The following is a 22,144-nucleotide window of genomic DNA, read 5'->3' on the forward strand; positions in this document are numbered from 1 at the left end:
TTGTTTGAGCCGTAATAGATTAATTGGAGATAAAAGTCTGCTCCGCACAGTGCAAATCACTAATTATTAGATAACAACATGCTCTGTGCGAGGGGAAGGCAAAGAGGAGGTGGTGAGAGATGTTTTATGAGCACGTTTAGAATGGAATGGCACGGAGCGGTGTGGCGCAGTTTGGAGAGAGGGAATATTTATTGAGTTGTGTACAGTAGAACGGGTACAGGGACATTTTGTGAAGGATAATCAAATGGAAAGAGAGCGCTTGGACAAACAAAGTGCCATATTTCTGACAATTCATTAAAAAAAAAAGATTTAATAGGTAAAATCCTTCATCTTAGTCCGGACTAAGCCTAGATCTTTGAAGGATGGGTCAAATGCAGAGGGCAAATCTCCCTATTGCTGGGTTTTACATTAAAGGTTCAGCATTTGCGAATTTACCTTTTGGATATTTCATGTCAAACTACAATGTAAAATATAGGAAAAACTGGATCTTGCCCCCCGTGGAAGTTTGAAATCATCACATTCTAAAGTTTGAAAACCACCAATAGGGACAATAAAGTGTAACTTAAAAAGATACAGTATGTAACCTTCAGGAGGTAGCACATCACCTGCACGATTCCATGGAAATAGAAAGTTAAAACCATACTTTGGAACATTCTCCTTGTAGATACGTTTTACCCCATACTGTATTATAGCCAAAGGAGCAAAAATTTCCATGGAAACAAGAAGGAGGAGGCCAAATAAGAGTCAGGTTTGTGGAGATGCAAGTCTGCTCACAGTAAGTACGCATGTTTCACAGTGTGATGAACAAATTTCTGTTTTGTTTTGGGTTTTTTCTTAAAAGTTACATACTGTGGCTTTAAACTTAACCTTCTCTTGATTTGACAAAAAACATTGTCATTTCTTATGGAACTTAAGATGATCTAAACTTTATTATGAAGCACTATTGTATATGCAATTAAAAGGTTCATAACACAATGCTGTTTTTTACATCACCTTATATAACATAAATAATATATAGAAACAGAAGGTAATTTATGTTAGACTTATTCATGCGTACACCCCCTGCACTACATATATGATTATCCTCAGGAGTCAGGTGATGAATATGTTTTAAAGCAGCATTGCACATTATGAAACCTTTGACTCAAAAGTGTAAAGTTTTAGATGTTGCCGTGTAGGACTGGCTCTGATGTGTGTGTGATTAGACAAACCAATGTGACTGATGCTGTTAAATGCTCTGTCTGCGGTTGTCTTTTGTAAAGTACACCAGATAAGGCTTTATTACAAATATTTTGACAAAAGTATATCCTACCACTGCTCCATAGCCTAGTGGTGACATTAATCAGCCGTGGCCCTTTTAAATAGGTTGTGTTTTTGTAGAGAGTTGCACAAGTCAAGTTAAGACAAAATTATTTAGCATGATTTTCTTTTTGGTTGTTTTGACCTGGTTTATGGTTAATTTCTCCAGAATTCCTGGACCTACCCAAATGAAACAAAAACTGGCGCAAAGTTCAACATCTTCTCTGTCTGCACAATGAACTTGGGTAGAATTTTTCATTACAAAGAGTCAAAAAGGGATGGAATTGTTCGTTAGCCAGAGAAAGAATCAAAAAGATTTGTTGACAAATGCTGACAAAAAAATTATCTGGTACAACATCTGTCCATTTTCTGTTTAAACAGGGGGTATTAGACTTTTATGGAGTATTAACGGCTAACACATAACATATTTAGATGTTACCTTTTACAACATATTAACATGTTTTATTTGTTTCTGTTTTGTTTTTGAAGCTGAGTCTCACTCCCTTTGCTCTCTGTGCAATCATAACACAATCATCCTGCAACCCACTAATGAAACTACTGAACATCATATCAGGTTTGTGAAGTTGTAGTGTATTGTTTTGTATCATGCTCTGGTATATTTATGGAAAATTGCTGTGTGGGAGCATGACTGAAGTAGGCCTGCAGGCACTGGACAGAGGAGAGTTTGAATAAGGCCTGGGAGAGATTGCAAGATTACTCAATTTATGGATGACATCTAAAACTTCTTCAGGCATGTTTTTGATGAGGGAACAATGTTATAACGCTCAATGAACAATGTTAGAAAGCTCCAAAGAGTCGATTTTGTATCATACCCCCTCTTTAAATATTTTGTTTAAAAAATAGCATCTCATTTATACAGACTCTTTACCTTCATCTAAGATTTTTTGTCAAATTCATAAAATGTTAACGTAGCCTGTTCCCTGACGATTTGAACAAAACCAACTGCTTAAACAGTGCCATGCTGAACACATTGGGGTTGTATTGTGGCTGCGTTGTGCTTACCCATCATATCTTTTGTCTTCTTGAAATGTTTATACCAGCGCCCAAATTCCTGACACTTGGCGGCCGACACATTTGCATAGTAAGTGCTGTTCACGATGGAGGAAATCATGCTCTGAAAGAAAGAGAGAAAGAGAGAGGGGGAACGAGCATTTTAGTTTGGCATTCTGCACTACACGGTTCACATGATGATATTACATTGTATTAGAGAGGGGAGGCATGCACGAGGTAAGGCTGTCTGTGTCAAAACAAAGGGAGTGTGCGCTGGTCAATGGATGCTATACGGTTTAAGTGGGCTTGTTTTGGTCACAGGGTACTTCAATGTGTTTGGTAGGGTCAAATGTACAGTATGTCTAATGGTGATAAAGAAATATATGGATGTTTTGGTTTATTGTGTTGGGTGGGGGTGTAATGATAACTATGGTGATTCTAGATGTCAAAATGGAAGAAAAAAAAAAACACACTGAAGCAAAAATATTCAAATCCTTTATGGAAAGCAGAAAAAAGTTTAAATAAGAACTTTTGATGAGTAGATCTTATATGGTACAGCAAAAATATATGTATTTGTGATAATGCTAAAATCCATATGTTACTTGTCACATCCCTATTTCTTTGTTAAAAAAAAAAAAAAAGTAGATCTTTTGATAACATACATCTAAGACCTTTCTTCTTCAAAGACATAAAGGTCATTTCACTCAAACAACCAATTTTCCTCAAAGTTAGAACAACAATTATCAAGAATTCTGCCAAACTTCTTTTACTTTTCTACTATATAATAAATCAAATGATTCCACATTTTTCAACAAAATTTCGATACCAAGGCTCGATACTTGATACAGATTTCGACACTGCTATTTTTTTTTTCTTTTTACTTTTGAAAACAGTGTACTATAGTTGACAGAAAACACATCTGGTTTGATACTAGTTTTAGTTTTCAATTAGTATCTAGCATTGATTATTTTGAGACTCTTATTTCTATGTTGTATATATTACAGAGTTAGTAGAGTTAAGTAACAGTCCAGAGTCCAGTTTTCATCCACATCTGTGCAAGTCGGGTTGTACAAGTATACACAAGTATAAATGTATGAAATATAACAAAAGCATAAATGAAATCAACTATAGGGATCCACACAAACAAAATAAACAAATATATACCACGTAATGACTCTTGGTGTAGATGGCTGCCTTCTAACTACTTTCCCTCCATCCCTTCTCTGAGAGCGCGGGGGTGCCCTGTCGGATCAAATGCCTCGGAGTTTGCCGTTTCATTTGCGAGTGTTAAATTAGAAGGGTGAGTAAAGTCGGCGCGCATCAAGAGCAGGTGGCGGCGAGATATTTACCTTCAAACGACGCGAGCTACTATCAGCATCTGGGGAATCGGCCCGTGTAAACAGATAAAGCGCTTTTTATTCCCGGCTCCTTTATTTATACAATCTGTTAAATACAAGCGGAGGAAGCGCTGGGAGGGCCACAGCGAGTATGTATCCCTTTGACGAGTGTGCGCTCCTTCAGCCCGCAAACGTGCCCTCTCTCTCCGCCTCTCTGCCTCATCCCTCCATCCTCCCGCGCTGCAGAAAAACAAAGAGATGTGTTTCTTTTTTTTTTTTTTCCTGCCAGTTTCATTAAAATAAATGTTTTAACACCTTGCTGGCCTCCAGGCAAATCGCGGGGTTGGTGCAGAAGAAATTGTTTTTGATTGTTATAAATATTCAAAAGAAGCAAACCATCTGTTTTCAAATTACAGGTATGCCGTCTTTATCATTTTCTATAATATATGCGCTGGGAGGATGCGGGGGGGGGACCTTCTGGCACGGCAGCCCGGCGGTGGGAGCGGAGACGGCGGACGGCGCTCACGTCATTCGGGGTACGATTTGAGAGAAAGTAGTGCAGAGGTGGTGTCATAGGAGAGAGTGGTAATGAGGAGCTGTATGCCCAATGCGCTCGCTTCTCTCGGCAACTGGCGCCGCGAGTCAAAAATACTAACTTTTTTGCCGTAACTTTGCACACGACTAAGAGAAATGCTTTGTGGGTATAAAGCCATAACTCAAGTAAAGAAATACGGTTGTGTCTTTCTGAACAAAGTTATAATTGTGAAGTACTATGGTGTCTGGCGTGCATGTGAATTCAACTTTCGGTCTTAAAAACATCTTGGACTATTTACAAGTCATAAAAAAACTACTTTCGTACACACGCCCAATCCAAATCTGTGAACTTATGCGGTAAGTTCTGCAGGTGGATATTGCCATGACCATTTTATAAACTTATATTGATTTGGATTGACGCCTTTCAGGTAGAGATGGGCCGATATGATTATTTCAGCCGATAACGATATCCGATATTTGGCCTGCTCCAGTGGCTTTTGCTTTTGGAATCCACAGCAAAGCCCACAAATGTATCTTAAGTTTAAGTAAAGATCACAAATTCACTTTTCAATTTGGTAAAAACTAAGAAAAAATGTATTTATCTGGTATATAAAAATGTTGCATTTGTGTAAGAATACAGCCATATAAGGCTCTTTTATTGCTGTGTTTCAAATGACATCACAACATTCTATAGGCCAATAATATTTAATACAGATGTTCAAATTCAGATTTTTGTCACAATACGGTGAGTTTTTGGATCTAATCACTGATAGAAATTATCGAGTTCAACATTTGGCCTTTACCTTTTGGATAGTCCATGGAAAACTACAATGTAATTAATAGGAAAAACTGGCCCTTTCCCCCATCTCAGAGTATGGCATCATCACATGGTAGAATCTGAAAGCTGCCGATTTCCATTTTGACTCATTAATCTGCACAGAGAATGGGGCAGTGCAAAACCATCGGCATCGAATAACGACAAATCTGTATCGATATCAGCCACCAAAATTGGAGCCTAATTATTGCCCTTCCCTAATTTCAGGAGAGCAAAGTGACCGCAGACAGAACATGTAATAGTTATCCTCTTTTCCCTCTTCCCTCTCAGTAAAAATGTTCACAACAGTCCTGGGGCTCATTTGGTCTTCCCATAATTTATTCTAACATGTAATCCAAAGTTTTGGATGTGTGAGAGCAAAAAAGGCCAAGAAAAATCGGTCTGAGGGCCCGTTTTAACTGTCTGACCATCGACTGGACACCCCTGGAATACAGCAACGCTCACCACAATCCTTTACAACTACTTTCACATTTTAGTCACCAATGAACATGCCCTACCTCTGAGATTTTAAAAGTTACCAAGCTGTAAATAAGTAATGTGAAATAGGTCTGCGGAGTGACATATTCAACATGCTAAAACGGGCTATTTTAAGAGCGATCAGTGTGCTAATTTTATACTGAGCAACCAGCAGAAGTTGGTTATGCTGCCTGTCCGTATGCTACACTTCCATCTGATAAGGTACAAGGGCCTGTCACAACGATATCAATCTACTTTATATCACTTACATAATAACCCTAGGGCAGGATAATCTCAGTAAACCTTTTTCGAAATGAACCATACTGTAAAAAATGTGGCCAGCAGTACATAAACCGAACAGTAGTAAGTTCTATATATCTGTTATCACATAGAATTAAAGGCGCTGTAGCTGTTTTTTAGATGAAAAACAAAAATAGTTCATTTTAAACAGTTTGCAGTGGTCCAAAGTTATTCCTCACTCACTCCACACTTATCTTATGCATTCAGGTCAGCCTAATTTTCACAACTTTCAAAGACCAGAGAAAGAAATTGGGTACAGGCACGTCAATACTACTACTACTACTACAAAAAATCTAAATTAAATCCCTAATACTGCAAAGAAAAAGTACACACAGTATTTACTGAAACGGAAAAAGCATTGTTATTTCTATCATATATTGAACGATAAGTCGATGTAGTAATTATCGCGACAGACCTAGGCCTTGTATATTCGTAACTTCAGGAGATACATAACCAAACGCTCGCCTCCCGGCTGCCATGTTTTATTTACAGTATATGTGGGCTACACCAGGAGCTGCCTCTCCTCTCTCCCTCCGCCATCTTTGACACAGATGTTCTAATAAACGCTGCTCATTAATCAGGCCGCTCCCTCACTACATCAGAGGGGCTGTCGCGGGGGGCCCCGACAGCACGCGCGGCGCTCTATCTGGCTCGCGCACGCTCCGGCGACGCTAAGTGAAATCAAGCAGATAACCGGAGCCGCTGCCGCCACTGCCGGGCCAGCGGGGGAGCAGCGGGGGGCCGGTCCAGGGCTTGTCAACAGGTAGGAGGCTGTGTGTTGAGCCTTTAAGTGATAGCCATCTGCGGCGGCACGGAGCTTATCGGCGCGAGCAGGAAGTGGCACTGGGCGACTATCGGCACAGCACATCTCCTCACAGAGACACAGAGAGAACAGGTAGTGTGGGCGGCCAGCTGCCAGACTCACAATCAGCTACAGCACAGCCAGGCTCAGGCCAGGCGGATATGCAGACTGTATACAGGGGTTTGGGAAGTGTTCATGTCATCGACTCACACGTTTTTGTCAATGTCATTTTTGCTGTCTAAACGTGAATAAAAAGTAACCAAAACAACATATATTTTCATTGACTGCCCTACTGTATATTTATATTTGTATTTCATAGTCTATTTTCAACCTTATTTTAATGCATGCCCTTATTTAAATTTTATCATAGTTAATATTAATAATATAATATTATTCTTCGTCTAATGTTGCATCATAACACTGAAGCAAGTTCCTAGTTTGTGAATTTTGTTCAATTACAATGTCAATATTTTAGTTGACAAAAAGTACTGATATTTTGGTACTTTGAAATAATAAAAATGAAACCTAATCAATGAAATGAAAGGAACCACTGGAGGCAAGATCCCAGTTCCATTTTTCAATCCCAGAGCCCAAACCAGCCCATAAACAAACTCAATGTCCAAGAACATATCTGCACGTGTCAAAAGCAATGCAATACTATTTATACGACTATGAACTGACCAAAACTAAAACGATTTGAATCAAAAGGCTAACTAAAACTTAATAAAAATTTCAGTGGTTTTGAGAAGGACAAAAAGGCTGCAGCAGCAGATTCAACTCTGTTATCCTTGAATCGGTACATAGGAACTCTGTAAACATGTGCCCACTAACCAGAAAGTTGGTAAATAGATTCTCACTCCCAGTACACACATTTTTGTCTCTGGGCAAGATACTTCAATCTACTAAAACTATTCAGTAAAGGTACACTTTTCTCCTATTTATGTGTTTCTTTATTTATTTTTGCATTCATTTATTTATTTCAAGCAGATTAATGAACATATTTATCCAGTATGCACCATGCACCATTTTTAAAAGTATCACATTCTTTCAGTACCAGTTCACTGAGTATAGTCAAAAGGTATTTAAATCTCAAATATCTCATTTTTGTCTATTTGATCATTTCTATCAAATCCAAAGCAGATATTAATATTTTATAATGATCTTGTTAATTGTCATTTTTTGAGTGATCTGGCAATTAAATTTAGACAACCACATAGTGTTTTTTGAGTGTTCTCGATATAAATATCCACCCAGTACTTTTAAAAAAATTCCAATAATTATATATATATATATATATATATATATATATATATATATATATATATATATATATAAATATATAATGATAGACACACATGCACACAAATACTCACTTTTTCTCACTAGTCCTAAACATCTTACACTCTGTCTCCTCTAAAGTGAAACTGTCCACTCATTGCCCCTTACGCACGCACACACACACACACACACACACACACATACACAGACTGGCACGGAGGTAGCCCCGGTGGCAGTGTTGGTGGCGCGGGCTCGGAAAGATGGCATTTTGATGACTATTTGCTGCTACGCGACACAGCAGCTGGTGCATCAGGAGCGGCCCAGGGAGAGTGTGCCGGGGGTGGGGGAGCGAGCGCTGGGAGAGGGGGGCTGGGGTGGAGGAGGGAAGCTGGTCCGGTGCCAGGAGATCCAGGAAAAATGGGCATCGGGACCCGCGAGCGAGCCTCCGTCAGGAAAACATGGAGGATCTGTCCAAGGAGGGTTGGGAAGGCGAGGCGTCATGGTAACATTCTTTCGGCAATAAACTCGTGTCGCTATGGGGTATCAAGACGTGAACTAGAGATAGCGCAGCATAATAAATTTGTATGTTATCTAAGTGGTTTTGTACTTATCATAGCGATCAGAAAACGTTATGTGTTTAGCTATCTTTCTAAACTGTTTTTTATCAAACTCTAACTCCATTAAAAAGAATTCCACGTTTCCTTCCACCCAACCACCCGACCCCCAAAACCGCCCACTCTCACATAATCAAACAACCCACACACAGACACCATACAAGCACCGTGTCACCCACATGTACACACACGCTAGACATGGGACCATATTAAAATTTGGTGTCACGATTATCATGGCCAAAATAATTGCAATTAACAAGTATACGACGTTAATTGTTGCTGGCAGTTTAAAAATGGTATGTAATATTTAAACTAAACATCAGGAATAAGTAGCTTTTTTCTGCACATTCTGGTGATGCAATGTGATCTTAGCGATTATCACAATTACATAAAATATCCCAGGAACAATTAATGTCTGCCCTTTTTATCACGATAAATGGTATTGTTATTATTATTTTCTCATCCCTAGCACACACATGCACACACACACACACACACACTCACATGAGGTTCTAACAACAAACAAAAAACATATAGAAGTAAAGATGTGGACCGATGATTGACTTAGCTGTCGTCTCATCATATAGAGTACAAACCCACTTGTTTAGACTGGCATATTCTTTATAATCCACAACTGCCCTGTCCTTTTTCAATGTTTCTTATCTGAATGCTTTTAACTGTATGTTCATAAATGTTGATTTTAACTGTCTGTATATGTATATATATTGTATTGTAAGGTGACCTTGAGTGCCCAGAAAGGCGCCCTATAAATAAAATGTATTATTATTATTATTAAACTGTCAACTCCTACAACTACAGTGTTCTGTTTTTGAGTCGTTCAGATAATACGAGGCATTTTTCAGGCATTAGTATCGGTGAGTACTTGCCAAAGTGCCAAATCACCAATCCGATACTACAGTGTATTTTTCTAAAGGAGGGCACTTAGTTGCAAACCGGAGCTGTTTACGGCTTCTGGCTAAGGCTGTTACGGTAATGCTAACTGCAACTAGCATGCAACTATCACTTCCTGATAAGACTATATAAAAAAAATGCAGGCAGTGTACCGCAGAGTTATTCTGGCATCAAGAGGTGCCTATCCAATATATCTGCCCTGGGACAAGAAACTTTGCTGAAATCATCAGAAATCAAAAATGGGTACAGGCTACAGATAGACAGATATATTAAATCTGCAGCACAGGCCGATATTTTGTTTTGGTCAATCAGCTTCCTAAAAAATTCACAAAAAGCTTTGTATTAACACTTAATATGAAGACATCGCTGCACAAAATATGACTACAGCACTCTTAAAGGTTTGTGGGAAAAAAAGGCTTGGAGGGAGTTAGTAGTAAATTTAAATTACATAATTTGAGGAATATAATCTAAATCGGACATATATATGGTCCCAAAAATATCGGCAGAGCTTATCGGCCATCGGTCGCTCTGGATTCTAAACAGTCGGTATGGACATTGGTCATGAAAAAAAAAACATATTGGCCAATCTCTAGAACAGGCCACAACACCTTCATACTACTGTAATATAAACAAGACAATTTCAACTCATACAGACAGCAAAGAATGTTATGCTAATATGGCAGTGACCAAAAGTATAAAGTCAAGGGTATTTTGAAACGGGGACAAAGCTGAGGGCTATAAGCTGAGGGCTATAACCTGAGGCGGTCGATACATTGACTAATACAAATGGTGAATTTAGAGATGACAGCACCATCACAACTTTATTCAGGAAACTATGATGTTGCTGTGGTTGTGACAGAAGGATTTTTAAACTTGCAGGTAAAAGGAATACTTATGCTAATTTGGACCAATTCAACAGATGCCCTACAAAAATATTTGTTTCTTTAGCTTTGATACTGAAGCAGATACAACAAGTCTTGTTGTATTCCAATCCAAATGCACTGAAAGTTTCGTTTTGTTGTAAGCTAAGAAACGTGGCATTGATCCACAAAAACAATTGTGACAAAGGCTGTTTCTATTAGGGCTGCAGGATTAATCGCAATCGAATCACAATTTGAATGGGCACAATTAGCAAATTGCTAAGGCTGCCATATTGTCCTCCAGAAACAGCTAAATCTCCTGCCTTTTCCTGCATAAAAAACTGATTACCCTGTAGTTTAGATCTGTACAAACATGTTCTGAAATACATGTGATAGTTGTATTAGTTTGTTTGTTCATATTTCAATCTATCTGTCAATTCTTCTGGACGCGTTTAAATTGTGAACTTTGAACAGAATGCAATAATTTAAAAAAAAACACACACACAATTTTTCCCAAATCGTTCAACCTTAATTCCTATCAGCACTTACACACTTACTTCCTGAAGTCTATTCCAACTATAAGTGACTCAATTTTCTCCCATTTCCTCACGCTACTCGGAGGCTAAGCACACAAAGCACCGCCACCTGCTACAAAAGAGCCGGCTAAATGTTGGACAAGGCTGTGGACAAAGCGTCTCTCCCCCCTCCTCCCTGCCTCCCTGCGGCCCCGCTCCGAGGTGGGCTCATTCTCTTTCACTCCCATTCATGTCTTCAGCAACCTCTCCTCTGGCTCGGGATTACCAGTATCAAGGAGACGCTAATCCCATAAAAAGGTGCCAATCTTGTGAGGCCCGGTGTCACGCCCTCTCCCCCACGGCAGTCCACCTTACTGGGGTGAGAGCGGCTCCTGGCCCCTCACCTGTGCTTGCCCTGGTTCCTGCCTGGAGCGTGGATGGAGAGCTACAGAAAGGAGAAGCGTACTGGCACGAGGAAGCGCAGAAATGGGTGGGTGGTGGGGTTGGGAGACTTAAGGATGGACGAGCCAACAAAGATGTCAAATAAGGTGTCGGAGGCAGGGGAAGAGCAAAGAACAGATGCACTGACATGTAGGTCACAGAGCATGCCAGGGAAGTGTGCCAGTGATGCACAGGTTCTGATAGTGTTCAAGATGCATCGAAGGCTCCCGCTTGCCGCAATGAGAAGCAAAGCAGTGTGGATGCTAGCTTCAAAAACAAACAAAAACATTTATTTGGCAATGAAAATGAAAGCAAACTTAATATTTATATTTGAAGATCTCTATGTCTGAGGCACAATTTTAGTTAGGATTACTAAAATAGACTAAAATAGATTAGCCTTTTATGCTTGTGTTTGCTATATAGTTATAATCTATGACACCGTGGATCATTATGTTTTAATTTGGCAATTTTAAATTACAATATTAATTTAAAATGATGTAATAAAAGAAACAAGTCCACTGCCTTCTACATCAGAAAACTGTGGTGGCCAATGGGAGCTGACGTTGCCGTGAACGTCATCACAACAAAGAGCCGTGTGGCTGTCGGCTCCTCCTCCTGGACAGCTGAACATCTCACTAGCAAGCAGGGGATTTTTTTTTTTCAATTGTTGCAAAATGACTGTGTGACACTGCCGAATCCTACGAGTATCACCGATTAAGAAAATTAAAGTAAGTAGAGAGCAGTGGGGATACCGCTGGTGGAAACGAGCTGATCAGTAATATGCCTTCTTGAAAATAAGCTATTAAATATTCCTCAAACATGCACGAATCACTCCAAATACAACTTCAGAGGGTAAAAGAGAAGGAAACAACTAAAACATGGTTAAAAGCTCTAAAAGTCGATTCTGCATTATAGGCTGATTTAAAAATGCACAAATGTGTTCAATAAATGTCATTTTTTATTGATAAAAATACCTTGAAAAGCCTGCCTTCATACTGTGAGTGGAAGGCAGTGACCTGTAATGTGGCCTGCTGACGTCACTTGCTTGTCTCCATGGAGATGATAGAAGTATAATGCCATATCGAGTAACATTCTAGGCAAAGCAATAAAATCTCGATGGAGACGAGCATATAGAAGACCCTACGCTAGAAAAAGTGCATAGTGCACCTTTAATATACTGGATAATAATTTGAAATCAATGCAATAGTTGGTTGTGGCAACACACAGGAGGCTACTCGCAATCACATTTACTAGGGGTAATTCAGATTCACTAGATTACCTTACACGCTCGTATTATCATTCTAATATTAAAACAAAATTGCCAAATATATGTGTCTAGTTTAATGGCATTTAGTGATACAAACATTTAGTAGGCCTGCCACTAATTACTATATCGACTTATAGTTCAGTGTAGTAAAGCTGGAACAATCATTTATGAGGCTCAATATTTATTGTGTAATTTACTTTTGCACTGGTGGGGCTTTATTTTATTTTATTCATTTCAATATTATCATTTATCGTGATATTTTTAGGAGCAATATATATTGCACTTCAAAATGTTTTATGCTGACAGGCGTACTTACTTCTCGTGTGTACTTTTTCCCGGCTCTAGTAGGGACATATTTGTGATTTTTGGGTTATACGATCAAACTTGAGCTGTTGAACTTGACCCATTATAGATACTAACTACTTCACTGTTTGATTGTGCAATGTATTTATAACAACTCTCGTTTGTTTGTTTTTTTGTGTTTTGTTTCATTTAACACACAAACCCTGCTTATTTAGGCTGAATTCTTTTCTCAAACAGAAAGCACTTCATTAAAGGTCCTATGTTACACAAAATGGACTCTTGTGTGAACTTTAATCCATATTAGAATATTGTTTCTTCATCAAAAACATACCTGGACCTGCGTTTTGTTTCATTCACACATCTGAGCAACTATTTTTTTATTAATCTGTCTACATTTCCAAAGCTCAAAATGCTCTGTTCCACCTTGTGATGTCATGTGATAATACAGGAAGTGCTCCACTGTGTTTTAAAACTCCATACACCTTCACTGGAGTCATTTGGATAATTTCAGCCCTGGAATTTTCTATCTCTACTTAACAAATAGTAAAAGCTCGCTGTTAACTTGACTCACTTCATGACATCACAAGGTGGAACAGAGCATTTTGAGCTTTGGAGATGTTACAGACTAATAACAAAGGATTACTCAAACATCTGTGAATGAAACAAAACACAACTCCAGGTCTGTTTTTGATGAGGTAAGAGTTCAACGTAATATTGGACCCTCCTTCAAATACCTTCAAAATGTGGTATCGTGACAGGTCTAATCTTTTGTGCATTTACCTCTCAAATCTACGAAGGATCCCAGATAAGAGGACGAGTGCTTATAGAAGAGGAGGAGGTGTTTTGTGTGTGAGTTTGAAGGCGCAGTGAGTGAGTGAGTGAGTGGAGAGCCGTCCTCACATATGGCCCGTAAACAGGGTGATTACCGAACCGGGCTGGGCTGTGCCTGAACACCACCGGGGGACTCTTTACATCATCAGTGCGCCGCTCAGGCCTGGGTAAACACACAAACACGAGCACACACACTGCAGCACGCACACGCGCACCTAATACGCAGGACGGAGAGGGGACGCGCGCACACAGTAGCGGCGGCACACGCGACAAAAAGGGGACGCGAATGCAGGACAGAGAGGGGACACAGACGCACACATTGAACCGGGACAAAGAGGGGACACACACACACATGGAACCAACACAACACAACGGGGATAGACACACACATTGTACGTAACCAGGATAGAGAGGGGACACACACACAGCAGCACGCATGGCATAAAGGGGATGCAAATGCAGGACAGAGGGGACACACACACACACACACACATGGAACCAGGACAAAGAGGAGACACACATACGCACACATATATGGAAATAACACAACACAACGGGGATAGACACACACACATGCACCTGTACGTAACCAGGACAGAGAGAGGACACACGCGCTCTAATTCAGGTGATCATAAACGCACAAACACAAGCACGCAGCAGCCCGCACTGCACAACAAGGACACGCACGCGTACGTAACCAGGATAGAAAGGGGACACACACACTCACCCAATAATCAGGACAGACAATGCGAGCACTCACTAATTCAGGTGATCATAAACGCACAAATATAAGGGAACGTCAGCCTGCACAGCACAATGGGCACACACATGGACGTAGGACAGAGAGGGGACACTTACACACACACACACGACACCAACACAACACAACAGGGACACACACCTGTATGTAACCAGGACAGACAGAGGACACACACCCTCTTATTCATGTGATCATAAACGCACAAATATATATAAAAAAAAAGGCTTGTACTGCACAAGGGGGATACACACACACATACACAGGACAGAGAGGGGACAAACACACACATGCCCGTACGCAGGACAAACAGGGGACACACACACACGTCCATATGCAGGACAGAGAGGGGATACTCGTCTTTAACTGATCACAAACGCACTTATCCGCATTATGGACACACACTCGTACACAAATGCTAAGTTTACATACTTTTTTGGGGGGACTGCCTGACTGATTACTACTTACCTAACGTTATCCTAACCCTAAAAGTGCTAAAGTAGACTAGCGAGGGGTCCAGCACCTGCTCGACTGCTTGAAATTATGTAATCGCTTTGTTTGAAATGTTCCACGGTACACGAGCCAAGGTATTTTTAGTAATACAAACACCTGCCAATCCATAAAAGCATGAGAGATAAGTTGAATAGAATTAGGGCTTCTTTTTGTCAGGCAGGAAAAACGAGTGAAAAAAGAATAGCTAATTCTAATTCTAAAACTGAAGACAGAATGAACCTTAATCAAAAAAAGTTGCATATTGCAGCTTTAACCTAAATGAACCCATATCTTAAAACTATCTGATATTGAACAACTGATCTTATGATTTTTGGTCCCCATTACGCCACTGTGTGCAGATTTCTGTCTCCACAATGTGATAAACACACACATGCGCACACACACGCACACACCTGTACAAAGAACAGGTTGGGTACACACTCACATACTCTTATAAAGAACTAGCAGAACGGCAGGTGATCGTACAGTTATACACACAATCCTACAGAGCGATGCTGGGGCTAGCGCACATGTACCTGTGTGCAGAGTGTCCATGAAACTACAAATACAAAGCAGAGCAAAAATACACAGTTTGCAGTATGTGGTAAAATACAGCAACTTGGATTCAAACTACATGATTCTTCTACAGCTGAATTGGTTCTAGGAATAAGTAATGTAAGTGTAATGTTCCTGCTAAATCTAATACATCCAACAGTTAATTTTGTGTCATCGTGATGGGTCTCGATATTGCAGTGTTGGAAACTAACAAAGTACAGTAAAAGTACTGTACTTTGTAATTTTACACTGGGTACTTTCACTTCACTACATTTGAGAGAAGGTATATGTACTTTCTACTCCACTACATTTTTGGACAGCTGGACAGAAAAGTAAAGTATTTTTTTCTTGTAGTCTGAGTCTGGCTGAAATGGCTGAGAGTAAACCTCGACACGTTCATAGTTCAAATTAAGGAAAATTAACAAGTTGATTCAATTGTTTCTGTTGAACAAAAATTAGCACAATTTTTTTATCAACATCACTACATTTGACTTTTTAAGATGTAAATATCAGTCTAAAATGCATTTACTTTTTACTCTTAAAGTACATTGTTTTACTTTCACTGAGTATTCTTTCACTCCTATATCTGTACTTTTACTTACAGTGCATATGACATAGTACATACTATACTACTCATTTCACTAAAACATAGTTAACATGATTACATTTAAGATTTTACAAAAAACTCTTGCCTAGTTTTTTTTTCTGTTTTTCTATTTTACATTGTGATGAAGTGTATAATTTTACTTCCTGGTTGGCCCATATTACGCTGTTTTCTAATCTACATTACAGTGTTTCCTCATCAAAAACATAGCCAGAGTTGAGTTTTGTTTCATTCACACATATTTAACACACAAACCCCACATATTTAGGCTGAGTTCTTCTCTCAAACAGAAAACTCTCTGTTCCAGCTTGTGATGTCATGTGGCATTATAAGAAGTGCTCCACTGTGTTTTTAAACTCCATACACCTTCACTAGAACCATTTGTATCATTTCAGCCCTGGAATAGCCCATCTCTGCTGAACAAACGGTAAAAGCTAGCTGTTAACTTGAAAACTACCACTTCATGACATCACAAGGTGGAACAGAGCATTTTGAGCTTTGGAGATGTAGACAGACTAATAATAAAGGATGAGGGAATGATACAAAACACAACTCTGGGTAAGTTTTTGATGAGCTAACAGCATTTTAACATGGCTAAAAGCTCACAAGAGTCAATTTGGCACAACATAGGACCTTTAAGTAACAAAATCTTCCATCACTGCCATTTCTAGCATATAACCATGCATTTCTCTGAATCCGATCATCACACTTGTATCTCTGAACGTGTACAGTCAAATGTGTTGTTTACAAAATGGCTTCTGGAGAGCAGAGCTGTAGCCTTATTCATTCTGCTCATGCTATGGCTGTTTACAGTTATATCACAATAAAGAGACATCTGCCTGTTAACGCCACGGGGCTTTGGGTATCTAACGGTAACAGGGACTCCTATTACCGCTTTAATATGGTATTAACTTTCCACACTGCTTCCGACGACGCTCTCCTGTATATTTCTGTCTGCTTTTTGGTACGTGATGAAATAGGCATGACTATGATAAATTCTCGTATTCATTCAAGGTAGTGACGCCCCAGAGGACAACACAAAATGTGGAATTTCATCTATATTTGAAGCGCTCGATCAGAATGTACAAGGTTTTGCAAGGCACATACTGCTAGTTTCAAACGCACACTCTAACGCACATATTATTAGCCCCAGTGAGAGATATAGACTGATGTTTCATTCACTTGCAGTTGATTTACCAAATCCTCCCCTGTTTTCACCTACCTCCTATCCCTGACCTCTGTTCTGTACTTTCTTGTGATTAGGACTAAAAAAAAAACATATGTAACTGTAATTTTTCGGACAAGCATTGTTATTAGATTTGAACAATGAGATTCAGCTGAAAGTTTAAACCCGTACAGAATGGTCAAATAGGCCCGTGAACTGATGAACTAATACAAGAATCAGCTTTCAGAACATGTTTCTACAGATCTACAGGGTTTGCAGCAAGGAAAAATAAAACTGTACATTTTGATGGTTGGTTTGGTTTTGAAATTTGCTAACTGCGTCCATTCAACTTGCGATTTCGATTCGATTTCAATGAATCTCGCGGCGCTAGTTGTAATCATTCAAAAATTCTGACTACAGATCACACATGAAGGATTAACAAATGCCACATAGTCATTTTTCAACACACTATTGCACTATTGTTACTTTGCAGTGACATCAAGCTGTGTGTGTGTGGGGGGCTGCATGTATGTCTATAGCGAAATGTTCAGCAGTTACCATAGTGACGCAACGCACACATTAGGAAACACAGCCTGATATGTTTTTTTTTTAAGCAAGACATTTTCGGGAGTTTTGTGATCAATATGAGTGTTCATGGTCCTGTTTAGATGTTTGATTTTCAACAAAAAGGTGACACAAAAAAAAATCTGTCGCTAGTACAAATCATCTCACCTGTTCTAGTTCCAACTCAGTTCGTTACAGTCAGTTTGTGCTAAAAGAAAGCTCAGACTAAAGTTGAATAACAGAGCTTCAGACCCCCCAGGGAAGGTTGTTGCCGTCAGCTGCAAAGTATCAATTGCAGTTTACAGTGAACCAAATGTAAAAATAATTATCTGTGTGGTATCGTTTAGTCTATATTTGAAGCGCTAATAAAAATGTAAAAGGTTGCTAGTTTCAAACACTACCCACCTGGAGCGCATATTATTGGCCCCAGTGAGAGATATAGAGCGCTTTTTGATTCCATTCACTCGCGTACGCCTGGTTTTCCGAGCCCGTCGCGTGTTAATATGACACCGGCTCTAGATCTCTCTCCCAACATTGCAGAATATCCGTGGCGATGGGAGAAAAGTACTCGCGGAGAACAAAAGCGGGGCGCGATGATGCTGGGTGCGAGCCAGGCTTTAGCTAACAATGGCCATACGTTCTGCCGCACCTCTGCTTCCTGGCTCCGGGCCTGAGGGAGAGCGGCGGCGAAATTAGCACAGTAATTACCACGCACAATGCAGGTTTTTTACGAACCCAAATCAGACGCTATACCTTTAAGATGTTTAAAAGAGATACCGATCCAGCGTGATGTTACACTGAAATATATGGAGGAAGATTCTGGAAAGGGTGATGGCTGTTCTGGGAAATCTATGTGTACGCAAATGAGAAAAACAGCCGAGCAATATTCGCTGGGTGAGGATTAATTTTTGAATCCCATTTGAATTGATTGCATTGTGCTGCCAAGATATATTCTGGAGCCAAGAAAGTCTAATGAAAATTTAGTGAAAATTTTAAAATATGCAATTTGTATGGACCAAATGCATGCTGATATGAAATTGCACTGCAGTCAAACAATAATTAGAATTAGACAGAAAAATATAAGTAATGCCATGTGGCTCAGTGGTAGAGCTGCAGTGCATAGACAGGTACACCGACAATTGGGGTTGAGTTCAAATTCAATCTACATTCGCTTCCCTGATTTCTTAACTATTGCAATTGATACTATAACAAAAAAGCCATTGATCAGTGTCTGAGCATCAGATTTTTTACAACCCCAATATGGAAAAATCTTTTGAGTGTGAATATAATTTTTGACAAAATTTCAAAAATAGAGGGTTTTTTATCACTTTTGGAGACCAGAGCGGAGTTTTGCCATCACGGTAAAGCTAACAACAACTAGCATGCTAACAGCGCACTTTCCAGTTCCCTAATTTGTATAATTACATGCAGAAAGCACATAATAATCTCTTTTGTACCGCAAGAGCTGCTTATACAAATCAGTACAGGGGCAAGACAAATTTTGCTCTACTACAGGTCAAACTTGTGACTAGATTTGGTCTCAGTAAGCTCTGGGTATTGGATTCTTTTTTGCAACCATAATTCTGATAAATGTTCAAATGTTTTAAAGAATCTGTCCAAAAGCATCTGGAGATCGAATAAAGCAAACTCAGTGTGTTTGATATACGTGTGCCAAAATTAATATCTACTTTTGATAATAGATTTGGTATAGATTAGTTTAGGTATCTTTCCAGCATTTGAAACATTTGTGGAACAAGTGAAACTCAAGGCATTTACTTTATCTACCTGATGGTAGTGATTATTAAGGGTTTAACATGTTTCACAACCGTAATTCAAATAAATCTATCTTTTGAGTATTTCTTTTTTAAATTATGGAACAAGTGAAACAAACTCGAGGCATTTGATATGTGCAGATAAATAAATATGGTAATGATCATTAAGGGTATAACATTTTTTAAAATCCTAATTCAGATACGCTACCAGTCAAAAGTTTGGACAAACTTGATATTCTTCTATATTTTCATGATTATTTACATTGTAGATTCTCACTGATGCATCAAAAGTATGATTGAAGACATATGAAATGTAGCAAACATAAAAACATAAAGAAATATCCACCCTTTGCTTTGAACCCTGGTTTGCTATTTCAGCATTTCTTGACCCTGAGAAAGCACAGCAGTGAAGTGAAAACCATTTCAGGAGACTTCATCATGAAGGCCAAAGGTTTGCAGCACTGTCAACAAAGCTACTTTGAGGAATTTGAATCCAAAATATTAAATATTGTTTTCCCTTTGCTACATAATTCCATATATCTTGCCTCATATGGTTGATGTATGTATATAAAATGTAGAAAGTAGTAAACAAAAAGAGACAAACGTTGACTGAGAAGGTGTGTCCAAACTTTTGACTGGTAGTGTAAATCTTTCAAGTACTGGAGGCATTTGTGATATGAGTGAACCAAAATGAAGGCATCGGATGAGTGCAGCTAAACATGAGGTGATGGATGTGTCTGGGGCTAAGTGTGGAGCAGGGACTATAGGCTGTGTTCTGGGCTTCAGCACCTGTGATAAGGGACATTCTTTAGCCAGAGAGCTTTGATTCATGTCTTTGAGTAACTCCTTGAGGGCGTTTCTTACTGTGGAGTGGCTCCACTGCTCGGGCGGCAGGTCTTCCAGCTTAGGACAACTGCAGAGACAGACGGGAGGGGGAGGGGCAAAGGGGGGAGGAGAGAAGGAGGACATTGTCAGATACATAATGCAGGATCAGGATCAGTTTGTATGATATTCTATTACATACAGCTGTACAATAAGAGTATTAAGTACAAATTTGATAACTGTGTTAAGATTAGTGTTGTCACAATAATAAAATGTCAAACTCGATTTGATACTAAGGAATAGACTTCGACTCTTTATTTAGTCAATAGCGTGTCATTTTCAACATTAAATCATAGTACTTTCTTTTCTATTCCCATGTGTCCTTATATCTGTGTAATCCCTCAGTGTCCAGGTAGGTTCCATAGTGGTCCATAGGCGTGTACTAGTCTATGTGTCTTATACTTGTTCTGATACAGCTCAAAATCAGTCTAAAACTGTTCAGAAAAGGTTCATTTCTGTCCTGTGAATGTGACTCTTTAGTATCAATATTTTCTCAAATCAATAGTATTTGGTTTGCGCTGCCTTTCACAAACGTAGAACAAATGTAATCAATGTTGCAACTGTCAGTTTTAAGACAGTACGTTAAAACGGTAGGTTCTATGAAATGTAAAAGCCCTCACCCAAGTTACAGGTCAGTTCTGAGGAGAGGCAAGCCCACTCAGAGCAAACCTATGTTTATCCAGTGTATTTTAAACAAGCTGTAATTGAATACAGAGACAAACAGATGGCAGACCCATACCAGAAAAAAAATAATATTGTACTTTTAAGTCAGTAATAAGCAGTGCTACAGTGTGGTCATTAATACATTATTCTGATTTTCACTGTCACTTGCAATATGTTGTTGAGCAATCATTTCACAATTCCCCTTTTCAGAAACACTCAACTAAAAAATAGAATAAATAAGAATCAGATAGCCAATCTGAAAAAATAAACAGCTATCAAAGACCCAGTGGAATAAGTAGAAGCTACTGTGAAGAGTTTTTTTTTTTACAATTTGTCCAACGAGGGTCACTCAGGAAAAGATTTAGAAGAGATGCGCCGAATGAAATCTGTCTGTTACCTATATACGTGCAAGTATAACACAACACACAACAACATGCCCTTTGATAGGATTTCCATGTGTTACTAAGGTATCAACTCTGTTCCCAGTTCAAACCAATAACCGATGGCTTCCCCGCAGCACAAGACTACACCAGTGTCACTTTATTACCCCGCTGCTGTGTCGGGCTTGTCTACTGTAGTGTATTGATGAATTGGCAGAACGAGTAGAGCAATCAGACGGAGAGAGAGAGAGAGAGAGAAAGAGAGAGAGGGAGAGAGAGGTAGAGCGGTGCTGATCCAGGGCCCCTCGCACACACCCGGGCCCCTGTGTTCCCCTGCAGCACGCGTCGGCCCTCGCACACAGACAGATTTCATTTGGCGCATGAGGCAGATGCATCTGGAGATTGGTGCGCCTCCCTTTCATATCCCCCTCCTCCCTGGGCCCGGCTCCGGCGCTCCTCTCTCTCCTGATTGTTCTGATTAGTTAATTACTTTATACAACACATCTGCTGGATTGATGCATGAATTATACATCAGCTGCATGTGGCGACTATTATTTCGTGTTACTTCTACCTTCCCGGCGTGTTGTGCTCGGCGAAACAGTTTAAGGTGTAGCTGGCGTGTGCGGTGCAGTGGGGGTGGGAGGGTGGGGGAGGACGGCTGGGGCGAAAGAGGGACAACAAATACAAAGCAATTAGAGTAATAAGATTGGGACCA

The 22,144-nt window shown here is 39.6% G+C and overlaps 1 protein-coding gene across 6 annotated transcripts in view; it reads right to left on the minus strand.

Annotated features, from left to right (window-relative positions):
* Positions 1 to 22,144, minus strand: part of LOC117384035 (DNA-binding protein SATB1) — a 113,424-nt gene that overhangs the window by 43,420 nt on the left and 47,860 nt on the right. For 5 of the 6 annotated variants that reach the window (XM_055227854.1, XM_055227852.1, XM_055227853.1 and 2 more), the window contains exons 5-6: positions 20,294 to 20,417; positions 2,323 to 2,434 (exon numbers count right to left, since the gene is read on the minus strand). In XM_055227854.1, the coding sequence (XP_055083829.1) occupies positions 2,323 to 2,434; positions 20,294 to 20,417 (236 nt within the window). The remainder of the gene's footprint in view (positions 1 to 2,322; positions 2,435 to 20,293; positions 20,418 to 22,144) is intronic. The other variant, XM_055227855.1, reaches the window with a different exon arrangement.

The sequence above is a fragment of the Periophthalmus magnuspinnatus genome, chromosome 16 (genome assembly GCF_009829125.3).
Source record: "Periophthalmus magnuspinnatus isolate fPerMag1 chromosome 16, fPerMag1.2.pri, whole genome shotgun sequence".
Taxonomy (NCBI): Eukaryota; Metazoa; Chordata; class Actinopteri; order Gobiiformes; family Gobiidae; genus Periophthalmus; species Periophthalmus magnuspinnatus.